General features: G+C 51.1%; 7 protein-coding genes across 7 annotated transcripts; 2 read left to right on the forward strand and 5 right to left on the reverse strand.

The window, feature by feature from the left end:
* Window positions 1-75: 75 nt before the first annotated feature.
* BKA67DRAFT_657666 (SPX domain-containing protein) lies at window positions 76-1,538 on the reverse strand (the record flags this gene model as incomplete). Its single annotated transcript, XM_046107152.1, has 2 exons — window positions 76-1,017; window positions 1,089-1,538. The coding sequence occupies 2 exons, from the start codon at window positions 1,536-1,538 to the stop codon at window positions 76-78; spliced, it is 1,392 nt and encodes a 463-aa protein (XP_045960011.1).
* Window positions 1,539-6,540: 5,002 nt separating this feature from the next.
* Window positions 6,541-9,110, forward strand: BKA67DRAFT_516122 (pectate lyase superfamily protein-domain-containing protein; the record flags this gene model as incomplete). The annotated part of the gene is made up of 5 exons (XM_046097787.1): window positions 6,541-6,832; window positions 6,885-7,014; window positions 7,065-7,347; window positions 7,400-7,940; window positions 7,996-9,110. 5 exons carry the CDS (start codon window positions 6,541-6,543, stop codon window positions 9,108-9,110), a joined length of 2,361 nt encoding a protein of 786 aa, XP_045960012.1.
* Window positions 9,111-9,314: 204 nt separating this feature from the next.
* BKA67DRAFT_534664 (indoleamine 2,3-dioxygenase-like protein) lies at window positions 9,315-11,035 on the reverse strand (the record flags this gene model as incomplete). Its single annotated transcript, XM_046099894.1, has 3 exons — window positions 9,315-9,548; window positions 9,602-10,373; window positions 10,578-11,035. 3 exons carry the CDS (start codon window positions 11,033-11,035, stop codon window positions 9,315-9,317), a joined length of 1,464 nt encoding a protein of 487 aa, XP_045960013.1.
* Window positions 11,036-14,123: 3,088 nt separating this feature from the next.
* Window positions 14,124-16,717, reverse strand: BKA67DRAFT_248309 (fungal-specific transcription factor domain-containing protein). Its single transcript, XM_046095722.1, has 8 exons — window positions 16,483-16,717; window positions 16,424-16,427; window positions 16,217-16,373; window positions 15,749-16,164; window positions 15,400-15,692; window positions 14,773-15,353; window positions 14,400-14,718; window positions 14,124-14,328 (listed from the first exon to the last, which is right to left on the reverse strand). Exons 1-8 carry the CDS (start codon window positions 16,504-16,506, stop codon window positions 14,251-14,253), a joined length of 1,872 nt encoding a protein of 623 aa, XP_045960014.1. The 5' UTR covers window positions 16,507-16,717; the 3' UTR covers window positions 14,124-14,250.
* A 156-nt stretch (window positions 16,718-16,873) lies between these two features.
* On the reverse strand, window positions 16,874-18,305 carry BKA67DRAFT_561751 (ubiquinone biosynthesis protein COQ7). Its single transcript, XM_046102544.1, has 2 exons — window positions 17,670-18,305; window positions 16,874-17,591 (listed from the first exon to the last, which is right to left on the reverse strand). Exons 1-2 carry the CDS (start codon window positions 17,907-17,909, stop codon window positions 17,058-17,060), a joined length of 774 nt encoding a protein of 257 aa, XP_045960015.1. The 5' UTR covers window positions 17,910-18,305; the 3' UTR covers window positions 16,874-17,057.
* An 895-nt stretch (window positions 18,306-19,200) lies between these two features.
* On the forward strand, window positions 19,201-20,974 carry BKA67DRAFT_534666 (uncharacterized protein; the record flags this gene model as incomplete). The annotated part of the gene is made up of 3 exons (XM_046099895.1): window positions 19,201-19,966; window positions 20,020-20,159; window positions 20,213-20,974. The coding sequence occupies 3 exons, from the start codon at window positions 19,201-19,203 to the stop codon at window positions 20,972-20,974; spliced, it is 1,668 nt and encodes a 555-aa protein (XP_045960016.1).
* Window positions 20,975-21,146: 172 nt separating this feature from the next.
* Window positions 21,147-22,732, reverse strand: BKA67DRAFT_248591 (putative oxidoreductase). Its single transcript, XM_046095723.1, has 3 exons — window positions 22,546-22,732; window positions 22,354-22,487; window positions 21,147-22,282 (listed from the first exon to the last, which is right to left on the reverse strand). The coding sequence occupies exons 1-3, from the start codon at window positions 22,647-22,649 to the stop codon at window positions 21,267-21,269; spliced, it is 1,254 nt and encodes a 417-aa protein (XP_045960017.1). The 5' UTR covers window positions 22,650-22,732; the 3' UTR covers window positions 21,147-21,266.
* Window positions 22,733-23,812: the final 1,080 nt, after the last annotated feature.

A 23,812-nucleotide genomic window follows, 5' to 3' on the forward strand; every position in this document is an offset into this window, starting at 1 on the left:
GACCAACAATGCTGGCTCGTGTGAAAACACCTGCGCCGTAAACTCCAGTCGTAATTTTAGGAAGATGCAGATGCATCAGATCCCGTTGCTGCCAACGACCAGCACCAGCAACATGCCGTTCAACAAACATATGGCAGTGAAGGTGACCCAGACGGCAGCCTTGTACATAATCCCAAGTCGGTCCTCGCGGTAGAGCATAGCGCCAAGACCCATTATGCCAGCGAACAGGCTTACAACAACAGCCAGGATGACACCTGCATCGACCTCGAGACGCAGTTTGTGTCTGCCAGTAGCGACCAAAACGCCGGCTATAAAGGTGAGAATGACGGCAACGAAGTACGACAGCACAATGCTCCGATGCAGGATCTTTTCCCTGAACCTCTCCATCCTCTGCTCCTCCAGACTGGGCAAGGCCGCATAGTGTGCTGCGTAGCCATATGCAGGATATTCCGTCGAGGAAGCATCATCGTTGTCGCTCGCTTCTGTATCCGTAGCAGCCGTTGACGGGCCGTGGCGGACACTGAAGTAGTCAATGCCGCCTTGGTCACCATTCAATAGGGATTGGCGCTCGCCATCTTTGTCCGCAGAGCGGAAGAACAGTCCGCGGATAGACCGCACGGGGGCCTTGAACACGTTCTTGACTTTATCCATACCAGGAAACAAGCTCGATTCGTCGTTGGGGTCAACTTCAAGGTAGAAAGCCGCTTCGTCGCCAGCCTCGCTTCCATTGTCGTACTCATTCCAGCCCCTCACGGCTGGCTCTGGCAGCTGCAGTACGGGTGTCGCGGGGGGCCGCGACGACTGTCGACTGCTCGTTTGAGAGGCGCGGGGATTACGGGCGTCGGGACTCGTCTGTGAGATGGATGGAGGACTGTCAGGAGAGGCGGCCTGCAGAGTCCCTAGGACCTCTCTGTATTGTATTTCGAGTGGGGCGAAGTCGCGCTTGGTAAAGCTCTTGTAGTTGCCAAGAACGTTGTCGGTAAACCTGGTTGTTAGAGTCGTGGATTTAGTCCATTTCTGAAGGCCACAGAGGGTTAGCTTGAGCTCTTTTTTCTGTACTTGAGGCTATGGTGTGAGAAGTGACCGACTTTGTATTTCTTAAGTATCTTTCTGAATGCCTCGTTCTGTGCACGCACGAAGCGTTGCAAGTCCCTGATGTCATCGCCGCACTCCACCACCTGACGTTGATATCGGCCAAATTTCCGTTGCCTCTTGTCTGTGATGCCGCTCTTGCCGACGTGGCAGCGGATGATGAGGGCATTGATCAGACCTGCGAGGTGCCTCAACCGCCTCGATATCTCATCGGCCTTGCTGGCGACGAACAGGTCGACACGGTCATGTTGCAAGTGTAGCTCATGGTAGAAGTCGTTCTCGAAGCGCTTGAGCTGGGCGTCCGTCTGTCCGGGGATGGCAATGGCGCGGGCACCTTGGCCCTTCTTGGTGTGCAGTTTGATCTGTTGCTTCAGAGAGTTGTAGTCGACATTGTGTAGACTCCATCGAGGGACCGAAGCGGCCTCGAAGTATTCGCCGTACTTCATGTTTGTGCTGTGCTTATATGCCGGGTGACTTTTGAACTGGGTCGTGTTATTGGTGCATTACCGTTTTCTGGACGTAATGCTGATGTAATTCCTAACCGCTGCCGTGGGGCATTGGGAGATGCAGTCGCAATCGCTGAATAGGATTCAATGGGGGCCGGGATGGCTGGCAACGTTCCTGGATCGTGGATCCTCCCGCGAGTGTTCCGGAGGAAAGTGGTGTGAAGACTCGACCCCTCGTGTAGCCAATGGCTGATGCGGAAGATGGGATTGCCTGTTCTTTCTTTTTGGCCGTCCTTTGTTCGTGATATCTGCGCAAAAGGGACTTTCGAATCGTGCGTCGCCAGAGATTGGCGGGTTTTGGAAAGGAACCAGAGGTCTTGCCGTTGGGCTATTTAGTAGCGTATGATAGCGCCGGGGGGGGTTCCTTGCGCGTGGGGAAAGTGAGGCCTGCGACGATGACGATGACGTCCGAATATGGGGCACAGGGGCCCTATCTTAATCGGCTTGAGGCAACCAGGAGGCGCAAGTAATCAATTGCGGGCGGTCTTGGATCAATTGGCCGTTGTAGGTATATACTGAACTCCTTCACCAGAGCAGATCAAGAGTCTGTTCGAGTGCCGAGACCCCAAGGATCAGAGATACGCCTTCTATTGGCTGAATGGCGGGCATGAACTCTATCCTGAACTTGCGGCGATAGTAAAGATAGCCAAGATAGCGAGGCGATGACAGCGATACCCGTGCCACCAACAGAAGAAATAGCCAAAGCGTTGCTTATGAAAATTGTTACCCCGGCCGCCAGCTCGAATCCAAACTTCTGCCTCTTGTCTACACGACTTGATAGAGACGCAATCGTCTAGTCTCAGGACCCTGCTCTGTCTGTTGCCAATGTGAGATAGACAGGAATCTGGAGGGGAGGGGGGTTAGATTAAAAACAAGCTCCGTTCGTAGGTCAAGGTTTTTTTCTTGGTTTTTTCTTTTACGCCGAGTGGTGTTTGGGCAAGTAACGGTTCCAAGTCTAATCTAATTTGTTCGGGGCGATGACTGTCCTTTAAAAAGAACAGGCTTGGCCGGCCATGAGATGCACCGACTCGGCAGCGATTCCTAAGATGAAGGCAGTTGGTCAACTCGACCTGTATCTTGTAGCTAACATGGTAGTATCCGTATAACAAGCCTTTCTCGCTTTGCGCTGCAGCTGCAAAACACGACTTCGGTCTATGCAATGCATGCATGTGAGGAGACTCCGTTCTGACTTTAAGATTGGCCGAATATCCACAGGGCTGCTGTTGCGACGGCCGTATTTGCAGGTCTGGCCCCTTGTCTCTTTGCCATACCGGATGAATGCGACAGCGAATCCCCTCGTTTGCAAGCCGACCTTCTGGGGGTGTTGCCAGGGTGCTACCCCAAGACAATGGAAGAAAGAGATTTGGTGGGGACCCAAGGTGAACTTATCCAGATCAACTTGATTGATAGTGGGTTCTTGATTGTTATGTTAGGCTTGTGGCCCTCGTCTCGAGGCGACATCGTCCTTTCAACCAAGTCCACACATGGCGATACTCCTTATGGTGGGACCAGTTGGCGTGGAGGACGCAAACAATTGTGCTATGGAGACGCTCCAATGGTGATTGTCAGATCCAGCAGACACATGGATGGAAAAGGAAGGCAATGCGCAATTCTAGCGACATTTCGAATCATATCAGCGTTATCAGTTTGCGGCATGCAAAAGCATGCACTACGACCTTGGCGCCCACCCCTAGGTCAGTTAGCCTTGTGATCTTCAGAGTAGAGTTCCAGAGGAGGCTCAAACAAAGAATATAGAGCACGCAATCACCCATATTTCTCTACGCATGCATCTCCACGCGCTCGTGCTTCATTGCCGCAATGAGCAGAGTCCATGTCGGGATGTAACCCAATTGTGGAATTAGTTAGGAACTCGATGCAATGGAAGACCTATACTATGTAATGCGCGGCTGAAATGCTGCGACCGCGGCTCACCATCCCTGGTTCCCCGACGTTCATCTAAGCGGATTTCGCATACTGTTCGGCCTAATCTAACTCTATGCAGCCCAATCATACGGTATTTGCTCACAGTGTCGTCCCGAGGATACGGGTGTCCAGAGATGCCACATGCGGCGGGAAATTAATAAAACAAAAAGACCTTTATAGCCAAAGCTTTCCGCCCCGATCGGTCTTTTGACAACCAGTTGAGCCAGGAAGCATGCCTGGATTTCTTCCACAAAGACTGCTCTCTCGATTGTTTTATTGAGCGAGTTCAGTTGGTTTCGAGGGCACCCGGAAATTTACCAACAGCTCCATCTACCCACGTTTCGGGCCTTTTGCCGACACGCACAGCAATGGCTAACATGGTACAGGAGGATATCATCTCTCAGTCTGGGTTAACGGGGCCCCAAGCACCACTGGAGACATTTATGGGTCGGCATTGCTGCGATTCTGGACATCCTTTGTCATCGCAAACTACTTGGTCGGTCACATACCCAAACGGTCCAGATGCTGCAGCGTATGGATCAGTTTGCACGCCAGCACGCCTACTCCCAATGTGCGGGTCCTATAGTCATGGAAACAACCTCATCGGTACATCGTCTAATAACCGAGGTCTAAGCACCCAACCGCAGGAGGGATATGCCCGTTTCACCGACAACCGTCTCCCAAAGCTTGATCTGTTACGGGTTTCATCAGCTCAAAGAGATTTACCTGTAGTAGCTTTTTCGACGTTCCCTTCATCACTTATCGGAGTCACAGCATCGCTCTGCATATCATTACTTCCCCAGACACTTTCTACCAAAACCTGTTGACTAGTATTATAACACTTTGACCACGATCAAGCTCATTTTGAATTATGAACACCATTGAGCTTACACGGATGCATGATTGTCTTCCGCTCCCGCTATCCGTCATCCGAACACAGGAAACTCTTATGTAAGTTGAAAACAGTAATGGGTCACGAGGACATATTCCAGCTTAGGCCTGGTGGTAATTGTAGAAGAAGTCACTTCCGCAGTACCCTGCATCTTGTCATATCCAACATCAAAAGTGGACAGTTCCAGAGTCTTCCGTCTCGTTGATGTTGACACGAACTAGTTAATCGAGGACATGTACGCAGCGCCCAGACTTCTGTAACCGGATCCTGACACCGATACCAACCATTATAACTGGATCTCAGCCCAGCAGTGCCACTTACACGGTTATGGACGGTTCTGCGTAGTCGCTGAAAGTCGTGTTCATAACCTAATCACTCATCTCCTGCTATGATGTGTTAGCAAGGTTCCAGATGAAAATTCTATATCACCATCTAGGAATCAAGAGGTTTGAGGTTCTTCTTCGGTGTGAACATGGTCCCAAGATCACAGAGAGCAAGTTTGAGGGACCGAAAACTATTTTGTTTTCCGTTTGCCACCCGCGGGAAACGTATGTTCACAGATGGATCTCAGCCTTAAAAAGCTTAGCCATCCAGTAGCTCATCAAGGGTATCGATGGGTCAAGCAGTTGGCAGCAAGTCTTTTCCATCTGGAGATATCAGGATATACTGGAGGCTCTCGTGGAGATCTCCAGCATCAAGGCTTGGTGGCTATGGAGACATTGATTTACAATTGGTGACTAAGTTCCTATTAGCAAATACAGTAAAAATACAACCAATCAAGCTCGTGGATGCGTTCGAGGAGGTTGTGTCGGCGAGGTTGCAATGTCCTACTATGATACATACAGCAGCAGCGTTCCAGTGCCCCGTTTGCGGGTAAATAGTAAGCGGAGACTGCTGCACGACGGAGACACTCATACGCACAACGAGAAAAAATTCTTAACCAATCATGAGAGGGTCGTGGCAGTTTGCCAACCAATAACAACCGGGACTTGACAGATGGTTGGAGTCGTAGCTGACGAGACTCAAGGGGTTCGGAACACTCAGAATTCCCGGCGGCCGTTGCGTTTATCGTCATGCTTGACACCAAACCGCACGGTGTTTTGTTACTCATTTGTTTAAGCGCAGATTAGTTTGCACTAAATTTTGACTAGGTATCGGTATGTAATGCACCGGCATTTCGCTGCTCCCTGGGGAGTCAAGACAACCCACGAGCTTTCGTAAAAACAGGGTGTTCCGATAAGTGCGAGCTGCTTGTAGCATAGAACGACTGCTGAGGGTAGGTACTGCACCACATATTTGGTCTGACGACAATCTACGTCAAATTCATCTTCTGCAGCTTCACATTCAATCCATTGGCTTGTAGCTTTTGGCTACAGTCAATGATACCCAGAACATGGAACTGCTGCGATATGCGAAACTCGTCTCCAGCGGAAACGTTCTCTATGGTCTGACTTTGCTCAGAACGCGTGTCTGAGTCTTCGTCCCGAGCTCGCCGCAAAGAACGTCATGGACTGAACACGCCTGTCCAGTCGTGCAATGTACAAACATACTTGGAAGCGGCTTTGATTTGAACAGTATGTGATCAAATAGAGAGTACCTTCTTTGTGACACGTTCTGTGGTCAGTCCATGCTTAAGAAGTGTTCAGCTCGTCCCAAAATAATCGAAGGATTTAATCCGGAGTTAGTGAAGCTTGGGAGGAACCGAGATACTCTAAAAATAACTCTAGGAAGTTTAGTGCGAACTCCGCTCCAGCCTTGAATAGAGTATAATCTGGCGAAAACAATAAGTATCCCGGTTTTGCGGTGCCCTTTGCTTTGCTAAGCCGCAAAGGATTTATTCCTGTTCCAACATGCTGGCGGTGTAATCTCCTGAAACAATGCAAGGGACAGCCAATACCTGTATTGCTGAAGCTCGGCAAAAGCCCTGCTGAGAGCCCCACCTTCTCAGTTCGTTGTCACAGATAGGTATGAAGAACTTGACCCGACGTCATGGAGATTACGGATCTGCCAAGCAAATCCTGACGAGATAAAGATTCCATAAGATATAGAGTGCTGACAGCGTCTTCTCTTGCGCCCGTTTTGAAGCAGGTGTGATTTGGTGCTTCAATGCACTTGACAGGACCGACGATGCATTTTCTGATCTACGTCGCGCTTGTGCTCACCGCGACCGCTCCAGTACACGCTGTGAGCTTCGAGTCTGATGATAGCCTCTTGCAAAACGGTCCCAGTGCTCGACGAACTTGCGCAGGTCCGGTGGCCGGTATCCCAACGACATGGTGGCGCGCGGCTATCGATCACAATGGCACAACACCAACTGCCGAGGATACGACGTACGAGTATTACCGCACAGCAACACAGTATGGTGCAGATAACACTGGGGTTGAAGACTCGTCCGGCGCTTTCATTACCGCTATTAATGGTCAGTCTTTCCCCATACGTCACGGGAAGAATATAACATCAACTCCAATCAGCATGGAATCGAACTGGTAATACAGTGACAACAATGCCCGCATATGTATATGTTCCTCCGGGAAAGTACCGTATAAAATCATCTATACAGATGCTAGTTTCGACGTACTTGATAGGTGACGCCATCAATCCGTAAGTGGCAGCATCCATGATCTGTTTGATTATGATTAATCAAATATCAGTCCTACACTCATCGCGGACCCTGAGTTAAATACAGCTCCGGTAATTCATGGTTATGATAAATATCAAGGCGATGGATCCGCGACCAAAAACTTCTACATGGCTGTTCGCAATCTTATTGTTGACACGAGTGAAATTGACGCAAGTACCCGAGCTGTTGGGGTCGAGTGGTCAGTATCGCAAGGTTGCTCCCTGAATAATATAGAGGTTATCATGCCCGACTCTTCAAACCATATCGGTATAACCATGGACGAGGGTGGTTCTGGTGTCATCATCGCAGACTGCGTGAGTACAGTTTGCTCCAGGCTAGTTCGATATACTAATCGCGGCCGACCAGACTTTCCGTGGTGGCGCTATCGGCATCCAATTGAAAAATCAGCAATACAATTTCAAGAGCTTGGCCTTTGACGGCTGTGGGATTGGTATTAACATCACATCTGTCTTTGTTGCCACATTCCAAAATATAACCTTTGCCAATTGTAACTACGGTATCAACACAAGCACATCAGTTGGTACGATATCGCTTGTAGACTCGTCCGTCAGCAATTGTAATGCTGGGGTTAATGCTTATGTCTCTGGTTCTGGTCAGGGCTCTCTTACACTCGATCATTTTCGGACTGATGCCGAGACTGTAGCGGTGAAGTCGTTCAATGGAGATGTACTACTCCAGGACTCGGTCCCTGTGGGGAAAACCTGGATCTTAGGCAATATAGATCCTGGAGGGCACTCCAACGGCAAGCTTTTTGACACTAACCGCCCGCCAGCATTGATTTCCGACAATAGATATTTCACAGCTGTAGCACCGCAGTATGAGCAATACGATGTCAGCGAGGTGATCAGCTTAACCAGCGATCCTGAGAATCCCGTGTACGGAGATAGTAAGAGAATCCTGGATGAATTTCATGGGAATGAAGCGCAAATAACATGTAACAGATGTTCACAACGACGGTCCAAGTATCAATGCCATACTACAGAAATACGCCGACTGCAAGATCATATTTGTGCCCCAGGGGATTTATGTCACGGAGGAGACCATCTATATTCCTCCAGGCACACGTCTTGTGGGCGAACAACTCAGCATCTTCGCAGGTAATGGCACCGCATTTTCGGATGCTGATAACGCAATACCAGTTTTTCGAGTTGGTAACTCAGGTGAAAAGGGTATTGCTCAGATCTCGGACATCTTAGTAGAAGTATCAAACGTCTTGCCCGGAAGCATTCTGATGGAGGTCAACATGGCAGGCAATGAACCAGGGGACGTCGGCGTTTGGAACACGGTGCTTCGCGTCGGCGGTTCCCGGCATTCACTGGTAAATACCGGATGTACCAGCTCGGACACGTCCAACTGTCGGGCAGCATTTGCACTTCTGCACGTCACCAGTACAGCGTCTCTGTATGCCGAGAATCTGTGGGGCTGGGTAGCAGATCACAGTCTAGATGGCGACAAAGCGCAGAATATCGCTGTAGGTCGCGGTGCGCTAATTGAGAGCACCCAGCCTACCTGGCTTGTCGGTTCGTCGTTCGAGCACTGCGCGTTATATCAGTACTCGTTGAGCAAGGCTTCAAACGTCTATATCGGGTTGCAACAGACGGAAGCACCGTATTGGCAGGGTGCGGACCAGCCAAACTATGCTCCTGCGCCATGGACACCGAATGCAATTTACGGAGACCCCGACTTTTCGAATTGCCATGGTCAAAACGCCGCTGAGAATGGGCAGTGTTACCGCGCTTGGGGACACTATGCTGTTAACAGCAGCAATGTTGTTATTCATGGGTCCGCTCTCTGGGTCTTCTTCAACGGAATGAACGACAACATGTGGCAAGATGCCAATTGCGAAAAGTATGGCTGGACATGCGAGCTTAACATGATATACCTCGATGGGGCCAATTCGACTTATATGTACTCGTTGAGTACCAAGTCGACCACCAATATAATCTACGACACTGCAGATGGTGTTAAGTTAGCCACCCAGGACGATTACGGGGGTGGCTGGGGCACGGTTATAGCGGCCTATCTGCGAAACACAGGTACTGCAGAAAATGCGTGAGTTTGTAATTCTCATTCAACTTGTAGTAACAAGCTAACAGGATGATAGCGCTGATGAATCTACGGCTGTGTTGATTCGAGCACCTTACTATGCCCTAATTGTAGCATTTGTATGCTCTTTGGTCAATCTATTAGACTACCTCTAAAATATGGATTGTGTGGCCTGCCGACTACAAAAGCAATCCCGTAAACACCCCACGGTGGTTTAAGCATGTTGAGCGGCAACACCTCTTTCCGTGCAAAACTTTTGGACCTCCTTACGAAGAGTATCTCTCTGACGGTGAACCAACTCCATGATGTCCTGGCACTCGTTACCCAAGTTACCAGCATTGCCACCAACCGCATCGTGGAATTCAGCCATGTCATCCATCACCGCAGACAGTTGGTTTGGTAACCATGTCACAATGGGGGAGCCTCCTGTCGCTGTTGGGTGTGATGTCTTTCGCGAGTCAGCCTGATGATGTCGCCCTGTTGTCACAGAAGACCACTTACCTGCTTAAGGATGTACTCCCTGGCAAAACACCAATGCCTCCATCGGAAGTCTCGAACTTGATTCAAGATCTTAACCCAGAGCTGTCTGCTTTCTATGACGGACTCTTTATCAAGGATGGGAGAGTTCAGACCCAAAGCGAATTCCCGCACGTTTCTGTCCAAACTCTCCTCACGGACCCACTCCAGGAACTGTCTGTGATCACCAGGGCGATACGACCGGAAGTCCTTCAGGATTGCTGTCAATGGAGTGTTTGGCATGGCAATCTGACAGAAGTTGTCCATGAGGGGGATCATGGAGTCGTTTGCCCCGCTCTCGCCGCGGAACTCCTGGCGCTTGGAGTCGTCAACCCCTTCGTAGATGACGCCATCAGGGAACATGGACTGTGAGGTGATGCCGAATATGAAGGTACGGAATGAGGTATAGCTTCGCGGCTTGGAGACCGACCACATCGTCTCCATGACAGCGTTGACGCGACGGAGGGCCGAGAGGGTCTGCTGTAGGCCAGCATTGAACTTGGTGCGGTCGGGAGAAGGGGAGGAAGACAGAGTGCGTAGACAGGTCATGACTCCGGAGATGAGGGGTCCGGAGTGCCGGACCATGGCCACGTGCGTCAACACGAAGCCTGCTTCGGAGGAGGAAGGGTCCAGACCATGCTCAAAGGCCCGGATGAGGCGTAGATTAGAGTACTCAAGGCCTTGAGATGGATCGACGAGACGATAATTGAAAAGGGCGTAGGAGCCAGCATATTCCATGAACGGCTTAAATCCACAGCTATAGTACAACTTAGCTTCTGGTTGCGGGCCATGGGCAGTAGAAAGGTAGTGATTAACGTTGGAACAACATGTAGAAGAAATATACTACCGTCACCGGTTGCCCAGAAACAACACCGTCGACGTTTTGGAAGGGGGCCAAGGACGAACATAGGATCAAGTGAAGGTGAAAAGCAATACGACAGAAGAAAATAATCAAACTTACATTTCGGCAGATCTTGCGATGGGCCTAGCCAGCTGTACGGGTAAGACGTCCCTTCCAAGCCCATAGCCCTCCCCCTTGATAAACCTCATGTGGCAAGGCTCAAGCAGATACGCCGACGCCAAGAAAGAGTAGTCCCGGTACAGGGCGTTGACCAGAGGAAGGTTGTCCTTGTGCTTCTCGACCTCGTCCGTCAGGTCCGATAGCTCGTCGAGGACAGCATCGCCAAAACTGCCATCGGCCAACAGGCCTGGGCCACCGGAGAGGGTCTTGACTGGCATCCTGGTAAGGAGGGACTCTACGGTGTCAAACTCAGGGGGTAGGGAAACGATGGGCTCCATGCGCGGGAGGAAACCCCGCGTTGTTGACACCATGAAGGCGGGCAGAGACGTGTCCGCGGGTCTGGTGTCGTCGAGGACCATGAAGTCCTGCTTGGGGCTGGAAGACTCGTGGGACGTCATGTTGATGGAATGGATGAGTATATAAGGCTCTTGTGTTGGGTCAAAGTACTTTAACGGAATGATTGCGTCCGGCCAAATGTGTAGTGGTGTTGCACTCGCACACACAAATCTCCACGGTCAGCTTGGTAGTCTTGTTTGCTTAGAAGTCAGAATTCACTCCTCCAAGGCCGGCCACAGTTTTCTGCTAATATACATCGTGGCCGGAATCGTTCCGGCCACAGCACCCCAACCGGCGTCGGTCCCCCCTCGTGACGTGGCTTCTTGCGCCCTGATAAGCGAACTCACCGTTTCTCTTTGTCAACACACAAACCCTCGCGAATTTGGTTTGGTGCTATCCCATATCTGTGCAGTAAGCCGCACATCCATAAACTTCACCATCATTGCATTGACAGTCGCCACCAGCGCCAACAACTAAGTGCGAGAAGGCTTCATGAACGTATACCCATCGAAAAAGATATAAATGTTTGAACAAACAGAAATAAGCCTATTTCACATCATCTCAGCCCATGAACCAAAAATAGCGCCAAGAGCTCAACAATCACTGTGATGCAGCCCAAAGCTCAGATGATGAAAAGCCCCCGGCGCTATTTGCCGAGGGCTGGCTGAGTGATGGATTCCAGCTTCTCCACCTCGATCCGGCCGCGGCCGATCGTGGCCGGAACAAATTCCGGCCACTCACTTATCTACGACAGGCCGTCCTACTGGGGCACGTTGGGCTTTGCCAAATTTGGGGTTCGAATTGTAGGCGTGCGCGCAAGACTGCCAAGAATCGTTATCTCCCAGGGGCGCTCCTCAAACCCGCCGCACTCGACGACATGGGAAGAGCGAAATATTCACCGGGTTCCGGCGCGCTTTCGGTTGCCGCTCTCATACGGGACGGCGGACCTCATTGAGAGGGGTGAGATAACGCCAGCCCCGTCTTCGATCGATGGTCTTGGGTCAAACCACACGCAGGCAGCGGGCGACCTTATCATGCGAAATCGCAATGCCGGATTGCCACTTATGCCGTGAATGCCTGCAGTCTATCTGGTCCCTCCGCCGTCTGAACGCATCGACAATGACCCTGGTGCGCTACGAGGCGAGATGAGCGGCAACCGTCAATGCTATGCAAAGTAAAGACGTCAAAAAAACACATTCGCCAACCGTTGATCGTGACGCCGCACGAGCCTTGCAAGCCGTGTGTAGACGGAACCTCGTTGCATGGAAATTGTCTGACAAGACATCACTCGACTGGTCCGCTGGCGGTAAGCCAACGCCTCAACTTTGTATTGGATTACTGAGCAGATGGATTTTCGGAAATTGGCAGAGGGGTTTGAGGTGACCCTACTGAGGTGGTGGGCAAAAGAGTTCACTGGTCCAGGAAAGCGGTTTGCTAGTGGGTTTGTAATGATGCAGCATGAATGATCACGACAGATGTCACAACCTGGTAAGCACTTATAGTAGTAGTATGGGCGGAATAAGAAATGTAACCAGATTGAATAGGATCATCTTTATTAGATTCACGCCGGTATATGACCGTGTTCTGCAATTATGTGAAGTTTTGTGTCTGAGGCTTGCCTGTACCAGAAAGCGACCTTGTTGAGGTTCCTAACGCTTGGTGAATATTGCATGTGACCAGTCGAACCACAACATCTTCACCATGAGCTTCGAACAGATTACAGACCACCTGTTTCCGCCGCTCGCCCAAGCAGAGATTGGCGATGTCTCTTCCTTGCGGACAACCTCGTCATGCTCATCGACACCCTCTGGGGAATTGATATTAATGCCGTACAGAAAATCGCCACACTTCGGTATAACGTGGGTCGCTACCATACCGCCAGTGCAAGTCTAGCAATAATCTCTTGAGGCCGGCTAGCTTGAGCAAGTGTTTCAGACCAGGGATATTCTTCGGCCACTGCTGGGTTATGATATATACTGTATCTCTGCCCCAAATTTGAACTGCCATGTTTTGAATCTTCGTGAACAAGGCGTTGGAGCGAATACAGAGTCCTTCTTGTATGCATAAATACATGGGATCGGCGAAAAAGTCGGCCTCGGTTCTGGGGAGATCACCGAAGAAAAGGATATCGCGCTTGAAACTGACGTAAATGAGGAATGAATTCAACTGCGTGTACACTCTTATTGAAATGTATGCCGGGGTCCGACCTTTCTTGCGATCTGATGTATAATGACTCGTCGATCTTTAAAAATACTTCGCTAGGCCCCGTTCCACATCTCTTGATTGAAGGGAAGGGACTGGAGTTACATCGAGGATCAACAACGACCCGAATATTTGTTCGCGTATCACTAGCAGTGGGATCCACAGCTGTAATTATATCTGCATCGTTCTCTGGAGTTTGTCAACACGAGCTTCAGAACCAGCGAAAGACCCAGAAGAGTGTCTAACATCGTCGACCTTGTTGTTTGCTCTAATGTGGTTTACATTGTCTGCGATCGGCAAGTAAAAATAATCACGCCCACCAAATGTTCGAAAATAGCGGTAATCGATCGTGGCGCAATAGGGAAGATGTACCCTAAGACTATACCTTGGTTCCGACACAAGTCCCACATGAGGAGCTGTATACCTCGAGGAAGTTGTTTGACCAGGTGGAATTTTTTGAGTGGTTGTTCCATGTTCAAAAAGTACTCGAGTGGTGTTGCTGGACGATGGTGCGTAAATTGACGAGAGTATTTATAAAGTGTCGAGCTGGAACAACATGGAAATAACTTATAATCGTCAATAAGGATGCTTGGAGTAAGGAAATGTGCCATTTACCTAATGGCAGGGTTCGATTTGCTGCGCTGTGGGATCGATCCAAGGGAACGCAAGCAGTCCCCAGTAGGTGGCCTCTCAGTTGTTGAGCGAGATATAACGAGATGCAATTATAAACTATTGCAATCACGCATAACGCGATCTTGTAGCTTATGTGAGGGGGCCTTTAGCCTTGTACGGAAAGCAGCCTGTTGTCATTTGGTGGCTTGATCATTTAGGCAAGCGTTTAGGTATTATCGGCCTGGAAAAAAGATTGGAGAGAACGTCCACCAGCCGACAAGGAACAGGTGGAAGCGTTGAATATGTGGGACACGAGGAACTTTGATGAGACAATATCTCTAAGTGCTTCCAAAAGACCCGTGGTTTGCCGCCATATCCTCACAGGCTTTCCGCTCGAGCATGGTCGCATACAGAAGAAGAGTGTCACAGGTCGAACGAATCCGTACTGGGTTGTGGCAAGGCCTTAAAACTCAAAGACTGACCGAGAGCTGCTCGCCCATGTCGACAAAGAACCTGGATTAGAAGCACTGGTGTCGTTATCCTGCGGAGCCGGATCAGCGGAAAATTATTGAGCATTTGCAGCACACCCGCAGTTTAGGGCCTTCAACTTACGAGGTCGTTAATCAGTCCATCAATGAATTGATTCTCAGACATCCAGAAACTCTCCGGGGCCAGTACGGGAGGATATGGAGTGAATTCCGGATGTCCCTGGTAGTGATTAATTGCTTTCTCTGCAATGGATTCCAAGTTCTCCAGAACGCTCATAATTTGAATGACATCGTCGTCCTGATGCGTGTTAACAAGTTGCAGCAAGAGCTTCGCGCCGTCTTTAGCCAACTTGTGGTCTTCTCTCGCCTGCTCGTCTGTTGGGTAATACTGGCAGTTGGCCAGCAGAACAATGATGCCTGAAAAGTACGAACCCATATTGAGCCTTGAGGGTGGTTAGCCTAGGTCGAATCAAGAACAAGATGAGTTGGAAACGCACCACAGACTACAGGTATGCTGAGGCTCGAAGAGAAAAAGCCGTATGCTTCCCCGACTAGCCCTCACGCATTTCGCCCAAGCGGATGGCATCGGAGGCTGCATCTTTCGCATACATATATCTGTGTTATTATCCATATTTGCCAGTACTGCTTGGCCGTAAGCTCCGATTGCCTGGATCCATCCGGATTCAAGGGAATAGAGACCATGCACAAAGACCAAACACATGAGATGAAGATGGTGCAGGATAGCCATGTGCGAATGGTTCATTCGATGGAGCGAGCGTTGCATGTTTTCGAGTTGGAAAGGCACTGGGATGGTTTGGTGCCACTTTTCCAGCATAATGTCAAGTTGCGTGACATGCTTTCTACGGTCTTCAGGGCTCAACCTTTTGGAACGAACGCTATACAGCGTATCGAAGATCTTGCCCTGAAGGTGGGCTAACTGGATTCTTGCGCGGAAGAAGTTAAACTTGACCAGACCGTCTTCACTGACAATAAGACCATCGCCATCTTCCGCTGGTAAGTCGACGTCTAGATCGTCATCACGTTGAAGAGATGTCGTCTTAGTGCGGATGCTAACATACTGTTCATTGTTAGACTACACCTCTAGGGGCTGGGAACCTGCCTACCTTCTCTAGAATGTAGCACATCCAAAATATATTGTCTCTCTGCCGGCTTTCCTCTGCGGAGAAGCTTGCATGGGAAGATCTCGTATGCAATTGCAGCCGGTGAACTAGTCCAACAGCTGCGCCCATGCGCATAAAAGCAGACCTGCTGTCAGGTCTGGCTTGATATAGGATGACTAGAGCGAGTATGCCCTGGATACCAAGCGTGTCTTTATCTCGTGTCATGAAGTCATCAAGACACTTTTGCGCATTCGCCTCAAAGTCGCAATTCGGCCTTTCAGAAGGCGAGAGACGCGCTTCAAAAGGACAAGAGTCAGCTTTCCTCATAGAATGCCAACTCGAGAGCACGCACCAGTTCCTTGCTCAATAGCAAGGGCTTTCGATCCTAGTGCAAGGACACAGTTGATGACTCCCCAGCTGGTCCTCGACCTCCTGATTGGAAAGGCATAAAAGTCTCGCAACAGTTTCATAAAAGAGCTTTGGTCGAATAAAGGTAATAGATTATTAAAGCCCTGAAAATATGCATCAACGAGAGGGAGAGTATCTTGTAGTGGAGGGAGGTCTTCAACAATTGAGGTACTGAAGCTTCCCAGCGTGGGCATCCCTGGACCGCTCCCATTTGACTCTGGCGAACTCCGAGAGGCCGACTCAGTAGCTGAGTGATGTGTTCCCAGCAGTGCTGCTAACGATACGGAATTTGGCCCGTCCAGAGAACTAAGCTTCGATTCGATCCTTGCGAGACGCGCCTCGAGGCTCTCCTGCCCTGTTCTGGGGATGGTCTCAGCATTGAAAGAGGCCAAACTATGCACCCGATACTCACGCATTGGATTGTGGCGGCGGATTCGCAGTCTTTTGCTTCGGCGGCATTGCCCTTCGCCTGATGACAGTGGTGGTGCATTTTACCTTGTATAATTGGCAGTTGGAGCAGACCGGCACTACCTGGTCACATTTTATCTTCTTGGAATAGCACGTATCACCTGGTTCGGTGTTACTGGATCTCCTTTTTTAACAATAGTGATTTTCTTACATGCCTGGCAGTTTTATTAGACATCAAGCAGATAGAGGGTTACCCAGAGCCAAACATACTTTGCGACGCGAACTGGTCTCCATCTTGTAATCTGGTTTGGGCACCGTCTAAAATAAGCGTCTGGTGCAGAAGCTCCACAGGAATAAGCCGGCAGGTATTCGTGATGGTAGGACGCCAATCATCAAAGCACGGCTAGGGTTCACTGAGCAAACTTCCAGGCACAAGATGGACGAGCTTTCATAAGAGGTAAGACTGAATCAGTATCTGCCGTTAGTGGTCTGGTGGGTGATCAGGGATTGGCATGAAGACAAATGGCGATGCTGAATGCATCCTAAACCCGCCGCTCGCTTACTCATCCGCTCGCGCTTATGCGCCAGCCGGTACCAGCCGGTCATGCGTCGGGATTGTGATATTAAGAGCACTGTTACAAGGGTAAGATATATTTCATGACTTGAAATTGAAGCATAAGTATTCAGGCGCACAGTAGGGCGGGGAGAGAGAGAATGATTACTTTTAAGCAAGTTGTGATACATTGAAGAAGAGTAGTTTCCTCTTACATATACCTCTAAGGAGGCATGTTCCGAGTGCTGTATACAGTATAGTACATGCAAGGTTTTCTCTCTCTCTCTGGCTTTTATACCTTCTCACTTATCCAAATGGCACCCCTACACCCTGCTCTTATGACACCGGTCAACAACCAATGCGGCTCGGCCTTCTGTGCGTCATGTTGAACAGCATGGTCGAGGTGTTCTAGCTCTTCATCTCTGATGCGGCGCAAGGTCTTGACCAATTGTTGGAGCTCCTCGCCAGCTTCATAGCCCTCGGCCTGCCACTGGTCGAACATTTCTAGCAGGGTGCGTATTTGCTCGTTGTAGTGTGTGCCGATCTCGGTCTCGACTGCTTCGGTACAAGCCATGGCGGCCTCTCGTCCCATGACTGCGGTACCCCAGCCAAGACCTGTGGCCATGATGCTCCAGAGGGGGTAGAGAGCAGTGGGGCGGACTCGGTGCTTGGCTATCATTTGGTTGAAAGTCTGGAGGTGGGCAGCTTCTTGGTCGTACATGTGCGCCATGAGGGGACGCAAGTGCGGGTGCGCATTTACGATTGGAGGGGTCTGCGCAGTGTAGATGAGGGTCGCGGCCAGCTCTCCGGCTTGGTTGACGCGAAGCTGTGACGGGGGGAGGTCATGTCAGCCACGGGCGAGCTCATAGACATAGACTCATAGACGTGAAAGTGGTTATCATACGGCGGAAGAAAGAAAGTCGCGCTGCTCCTGGGTGAGGGGCTTGCGCGGCTTGGGTTTCTGGCTGGGTGCACTCGTAGACGCATGGCGAGTTGGTGTGGCGGCGCCGGGGTTTGACGTTGCAGCAGTGGAAGTGGAAAGACAGCGCCGGCTGGGTGCGAAAAGAGCAGGGGCTAGGAAATCATGGACAGGCAGTTGACCATTGTTGCGCATGATGCGCAGGAGGGCACGACAAGAAGACATGGTCACAGGCTGCTGAGACGGGTGTTTGCACAAACAGACGATGGAAGCACGGGACAGAGCACGGAGTAGCTAGCGACTACTGCAGTAAGGAAGGCAATGCGCGGGCGACGCTCTGGCTGGTCTGGAGCGATCAGCCCATTAATAAAATTCGGGGACTCTGCGGGCAGGGGGGGCGGTCGATGATGTAGCCATGTATGCGTGCATGTGGAAGGGCAGAAGGGATAAGACGATGCTAACCTTATGTAGGTTGATCGATAAGAGCTCGCGGCACTAGAACACACATGGATGCCTCGGCCGGACAAACAGCGACGCCGCTCCGCGAGTCGCACCCCTGCATATGAGATTGGGTCGCTACAGCCAATGGCAGCAAACGTGCGCGACGATGCATGAGGCTGCGGTCTCCTTCCAAGTCGCCCGACTCCAGGAATTTGCTCTGAATCCTCAACTGACTTACTCGTTTGTTGCGCACACTCGCACCCCTATTCCTATTCCTCTTCCTGTCCCTGTCCCTCTTCCTGCTCCTTCTACAAGCCCGGCCTGCGTGCTTGATGACTGCAGGATCTCCTACTACATTTCGCCTCGAGCAATTGTACATGTGCACAGAGGCGACGTCATCTGTTCGTTGAAAAAAGAATACGGACAATCCTCTGCGTGCTCAACACGACGCGACACGACATCTCGTATACTCATTCTCGCCGACTATTCTTTGTTTGACGACTGATTGTAGCACCCAATCGTCATGGCTGATCTCGACGATGCCTTCTTGGACCTGGTGGGTGGAGACGACTCTGAGGATGAAGGCTCCGAGCAGGAAATGAACATGTCAGCATCCGACTCAGAATCCGAATCCAAGCAAAAGTCCAAAAATGGTGCGACGGCGAAGAAGACCAAGAAGAGGAGGCAAGACTCCGACGAGGAAGAGGGCGAAGCGTAAGTGCTTTCCTGCTTTCCTCCTGAGGTTTACCCTCGGCTTCACTGTCCAGCTTCAATGTCCAGCTTCACCTTCACCCCCTCAATTCACGTCCCATGTGTTGCGTGTAGATGCGTTTATTTTTTCTGTTGCCTCTCGAATAAATCTCGTCCCCGAGCTTGAACACAGCTTGCGCAACGACCGCTACATAACACAGACACCTCACATTCCCACCTGCTACAATACACTGCTTACAATCACTCCTCTACTTTCTTCTTCTTCTTCTTTTTTCTTTTTTTTTGTCCACAAGCACGCGCCTCTCAATCACTTGTTGCACGCCTTTCGACTACACGTTTTCGAACCACCAGCACCTGGCTAATCATGTCTCACAAATACAGTTCAGACGCTGAATCGGCAGCATCGCAAGAATCCGTACCGATGGACGAAAGCGATTCTGAGGCCGGCACCCCCGCGCCCAAGGCCAATGGAGCAGTCGTCGATGAGGACGACAAATATCCTTATGAGGGCATGTTCGAAAGCGCACACGAGAAGGCCGAGATTATGAGCATGCGCGAGGTTGAGCGAGAGCAGATATTAGCCGATCGTGCTCAAGAGATCGACCGACAACGACAGACTCGCCTGCTTCGCCAATTGGTTAGCGGCGACAAGAAGCGCAAGGCAAGCGACGCAGACCCTGACGGAGAGCAGCGCAAGACTTCGCGACAACGCACCAAGCTTGGCGGTTCAAAGGTGGGCGAGACAAGCGCCGGTATCGAATCACTGCGACGCGCCAGAGCTGAGAAGAGTGAACGACAACGTCGTCTAGCCGACGACCGCGAGCGCAACAAGAAGTCGGTCGCCATCTCTCAGGACAGCCCAGATCGCGGCTACGACGACGGAAGCGATGTCGAATGGGGCGATTCCAAGAGACGCCGGTCCAGGACTCGCACGCCTGAGATCAAGGAAATCCCGCTTGCAGATCTGCATGATATCAAGCGGGTGAGGCTCGGTCGGAGTCGCTTTGCCCAGATATGCTTCTTTCCAGGCTTTGGAGATGCCATCACCGGCTGCTTCACTCGAATTTCCATTGGTCCTGATCCACGAGCCGAAAACGGACACAATCAGTACCGCATGGCAGTCATCAAGCGTACGATGAACCCCTAAGCGACACCTAGTAAGGATTTTACTGACAGTTCCTAGGCTTTGCGACTGGCAAGCCATATGCCATGGAGAAAGCCAATGGACAGACTTTCGTGACGGACCAATATGTCGTGGCTGCTCACGGTAAGGCGGAACGAGAATGGCCTTTCATCGCTTGCTCCGACAGTGATTTCACAGAGGTGGGTGGTTTTCTTCTTTCCTATTCGTCATTGCTCTCTCACACATGTACCAGGGCGAATTTCACCGCTACAAAGCAACACTTCAACATGAAGGGTTGAGCCTCCCTAAGCGGCCGAGTTTGGTTGCGAAAATTGATGACATCAACAATCTCATCAACCGCAAATGGAGCGACCATGAGTTGAACGAGAAGCTTCAGCGTGAGCGTGAAATGCGTAAGAAGTATGCGCCGGACGAGCGCGATCGCCTTGCAAAGGCCTTGGACGACGCTCGGGCACGTGGCGACGATGCCAAAGCGACCGAACTACAAGATCAACTCGACTCCTTAGAAACACCACGACTCGCCTGGAAGACTAGCTTATCATCATCATCATCCGCCAAGAAGTCCTCGACGCCGAACGCCAACTTGTCACAGCAGGAGCGTCTTGCTCAATTGAATATTGAGAACAGACGTCGCAATGCCGAGGCTGTTCGAAAAGCACAACTCAAGGAGAGATCGAAGACGCGTGACATCGAAGCTCGTCTAGCCCGTGGCGAGCAAGTCGATGAGGACACTTCCAGGAGGTTACGGACTCAACCCAAGTTCCTCCGAGATGAGAATGCCCCAGCAAATAGCCCTAAGAGCACACCGAAAGGCAGCGGGGCTGCAACGCCCACCAATGGCACGCCAGCTGCCGTCCCTCCTCATATCGCCAAGCTGCAACAGCAGAGTTCTACGGGGGCTGATAAAAATGGCATCCCGCAGATCCACCGGCCGCTGATGGACGATGATATCATAGGGTCGCTGGATTTGGACATTGATGTTGATATTGACTAACTCTTTAAACTCCGACGTTTGGAATTACAGGCCGGCGAAACAGGGGTCGGTCTTTCCGACGGCGTTGCATTTCATGTATCATCTTATAATGCTGCCTGTCAAGGATATTAGCACATCTGGCAGATAAAACATGGTAGGCTAGGCCTACCCATCTGGATGTGGATGGCGTTGACACAATCAAAACATGAAAAGCTGACATGATATTCAACTGATCCCTGACAATTGAAGTGAATTGTTCTTGGAACAGACTATGATAACCCACTTATCACCCCTGAAACATTCGCGGGTCAAGTTACTGGAATTCGCTCGTTGGCCGCAGTCCTAGCCCGCTTTTCTTGTAGGCCATATCAACCATCTTCATCTGGTCGATAGAGTCCTCTCCAGAGATCCAGTACTGCGTCTTCCGGCCTTTGACCCGATTCACAAACGCCTCAAGCTGGAAACGATAGGACATCCACCACGGCTCGCCAGCAATGTCAGCAAACTCGCCACCGGCCTCCTTGAAAGTGTAGGCCTTGTGCGAGGAAGACTCGACCCAGCTCTTGATGGGACGGCGGTCAGCTTTGTCGCGGATCACATACGAATCGCTGACGTCGATGCGGTGCCATACGATGGCGTGCATGAAACCGTGCATCGTGACCACACGCGTCCGCACCTTTTCCTGGCCAGCGGCAGGTATCTTGTCATTATCGTCGTCGTCGTCGTCGTCGGAGACCACGACCTCCCTGTGCGTGACGCGGGCCTCGCTCGGCTTCCACAACAGCGGGCCCCGCAGCGTCGACGTCGCCTCGCCGACCCCACCGTTCGGGAACCGGAACGACGCCCGGAAGTCCGCGTCGCACCGGTCGTGCACGCCGTCGCCCAGCACCCCGACCGAGCACCCCACACACTCGTCCGCCTCGCCCCCGAAGATCATCCGCAGCATCGCCACGTTGTACGTCCCCAGCTGCATCAGGCTGCCCCCGCCCATCGCGTAGTTGAACTCGATGTTGTCCGGCGCCGTCAGCCACCACGGCACCATCGTGTCCGTGTGCGCGTGCACCACGTCCGCCGGGCTGACGAACGACAGGAACTTGTGCACCGCCGGGTGGAACCGGCTGTGGAAGGCCTCCAGTATCACGGGGGCTCTGCTGGGCCGCGAAAGCTCCGGCAGATTGAAGAGGACCGAGGCTTCGGCCTCATTGTTGACCGACGGCTTCTCGAGCAGCACGTGCTTGCCGGCGCGGATCGACCGTACGGCCCACTCGTAGTGCAGGCTGTTCGGCAGCGGGATGAAGATGGCGTCGATGTTGGGGTCGTCGATGATGTCTAGAACACATCAGTCAGGATAGGCGCTTCTCCAAGTTCTGGCTCAGGCGCCGGGAGTTATCAGAATTTACCCTGGTACGTGTCTCTCACGTCGGGAATCCCGTGCTTCTTCGCAAACTCCTCGGCACGGGCCCGGTCCCGAGCTGAGATGGCCTGAACAATGACCTCTGGATGTGATGCGGCTGCGGTGATAATAGCCAGGGGCCTGTTGAGTGTTAGTGGCGGGCACCTCCAAGAATGTCTCTCGGGACGAGAAGCCTAACGCAATCTTAGCAGCTCCCAACACGCCGAATCTGATGGCACCATCGGCCTTTTCTACTTTTGGCGGATTGAAGGCCGTGTAGATACGGCTCAGAAGTGCATACATCTTGAGAAATCTTTTAAATATATATTCTTCTCTTCAAGGTAAACGATTAGATAGTCATGGGTTCACCGCTAGCGGTTCTACCAGTCTCTGAAAACCAAAGCAGACCGAATTCTATATATTATATTAGTGCAGGATTGGACCACATCTTTGCCGAGAAACGAGAGGACGCGAGGACGAGAGGCTTAGATGGAAACACAAGAAACCGTTCGAGCGACAGGGGTAAAACAGCTTGGTCACTTGCATCTATCACGGCAACATACAAACAACCGAGCATAATAAGTCTCCGCCCACCCACCCGATTCGCAACAAAACTTACCAAGTATACTATATCATGACAACTTGAATCGAGTTGGCAAAGATATAAAGTTTAGATCATTTGAATATTCCTGTATTCATCTTTTTACTCAAAACGTATTTTGTTTTGTTCAATACGCTCTTCGGTGCGATGTACCTCCAGATAGAGATTATGCGGAATTCCGTTGTAAAAGCACCAAATCTTACAGGCGGAGACTTTTGCTCGATGCATGTATTATGAGGATTACAAATATAGGCGAGCGACCACCCCGACGGTCCAAATGATGCCCGCATGAGGCGCAGCGGGCTGCAGAATCCCCAAACAATACATCGATGCGTCTCAACTCGAAAAGATCGATGCTTCGTCTCGCAACCGTCGTGTTGGTGTTTGGCTATCTAATGGATGTCGATACCATCTAAGTGGAATTTGGAGCTAGACCTTTTACACTTTGATCATTGATGTACAAGCGGAAAGAACGAATACCTGAAAGGTTGTCTATAAGTGTGACGCCAATCGCCTCCTGACCTTGTCGGCTCACATATCATGTGAATCCTGAATCCACATCCATATCGACACACGCGAACCTACCGTTCCACTTCCCGGTCTGAATAGTCTGCATATCCTGTACTATGGAGGTTCTTCGAGAGTGTCACCGCCAGGTTGTGGAACAGGTTGAAGCCGCCATTGCTGGCAGTGAACTGGCCGCCCCAGCCATACACGCCCATGCTCGCCTCGTCTCTGGCGTTCGTTCTGGTGCCGTTGCCTGTTAATCTATATGCCACCGTGATGAAGTTAGCTGCCCAAGGTTGTTTGGCGGAGCCGTCCCATTTGGCCCATTCGTGTACGTGAATAGTGCAGATCTGAGGTG

Source organism: Truncatella angustata (assembly GCF_020726525.1).
Source record: "Truncatella angustata strain MPI-SDFR-AT-0073 chromosome Unknown BKA67scaffold_3, whole genome shotgun sequence".
Taxonomy (NCBI): Eukaryota; Fungi; Ascomycota; class Sordariomycetes; order Amphisphaeriales; family Sporocadaceae; genus Truncatella; species Truncatella angustata.

Bases quoted from the DNA above. Each gene is read 5' to 3' on its own strand.
- BKA67DRAFT_561751 (XM_046102544.1), bottom strand. From the start codon at position 17,909: ATGTCTTCTTGTCGTGCCCTCCTGCGCATCATGCGCAACAATGGTCAA. The intron at 17,592-17,669 runs GTATGATAACCA...CCCCCGTCACAG, and splicing joins GCGACTTTCTTTCTTCCGCC to CTTCGCGTCAACCAAGCCGG.
- BKA67DRAFT_248309 (XM_046095722.1), bottom strand. From the start codon at position 16,506: ATGGAGACCAGTTCGCGTCGCAAA. The intron at 15,354-15,399 runs GTAGGCAGGTTC...AACAATGAACAG, and splicing joins TGTGCTACATTCTAGAGAAG to TATGTTAGCATCCGCACTAA. The intron at 14,719-14,772 runs GTGCGTTTCCAA...ACCACCCTCAAG, and splicing joins CAGCATACCTGTAGTCTGTG to GCTCAATATGGGTTCGTACT.
- BKA67DRAFT_248591 (XM_046095723.1), bottom strand. From the start codon at position 22,649: ATGTATGCACTTCTGAGCCGTATCTACACGGCCTTCAATCCGCCAAAA. The intron at 22,488-22,545 runs GTTAGGCTTCTC...AACACTCAACAG, and splicing joins TTGGGAGCTGCTAAGATTGC to GCCCCTGGCTATTATCACCG. The intron at 22,283-22,353 runs GTAAATTCTGAT...GATGTGTTCTAG, and splicing joins CGTGAGAGACACGTACCAGG to ACATCATCGACGACCCCAAC.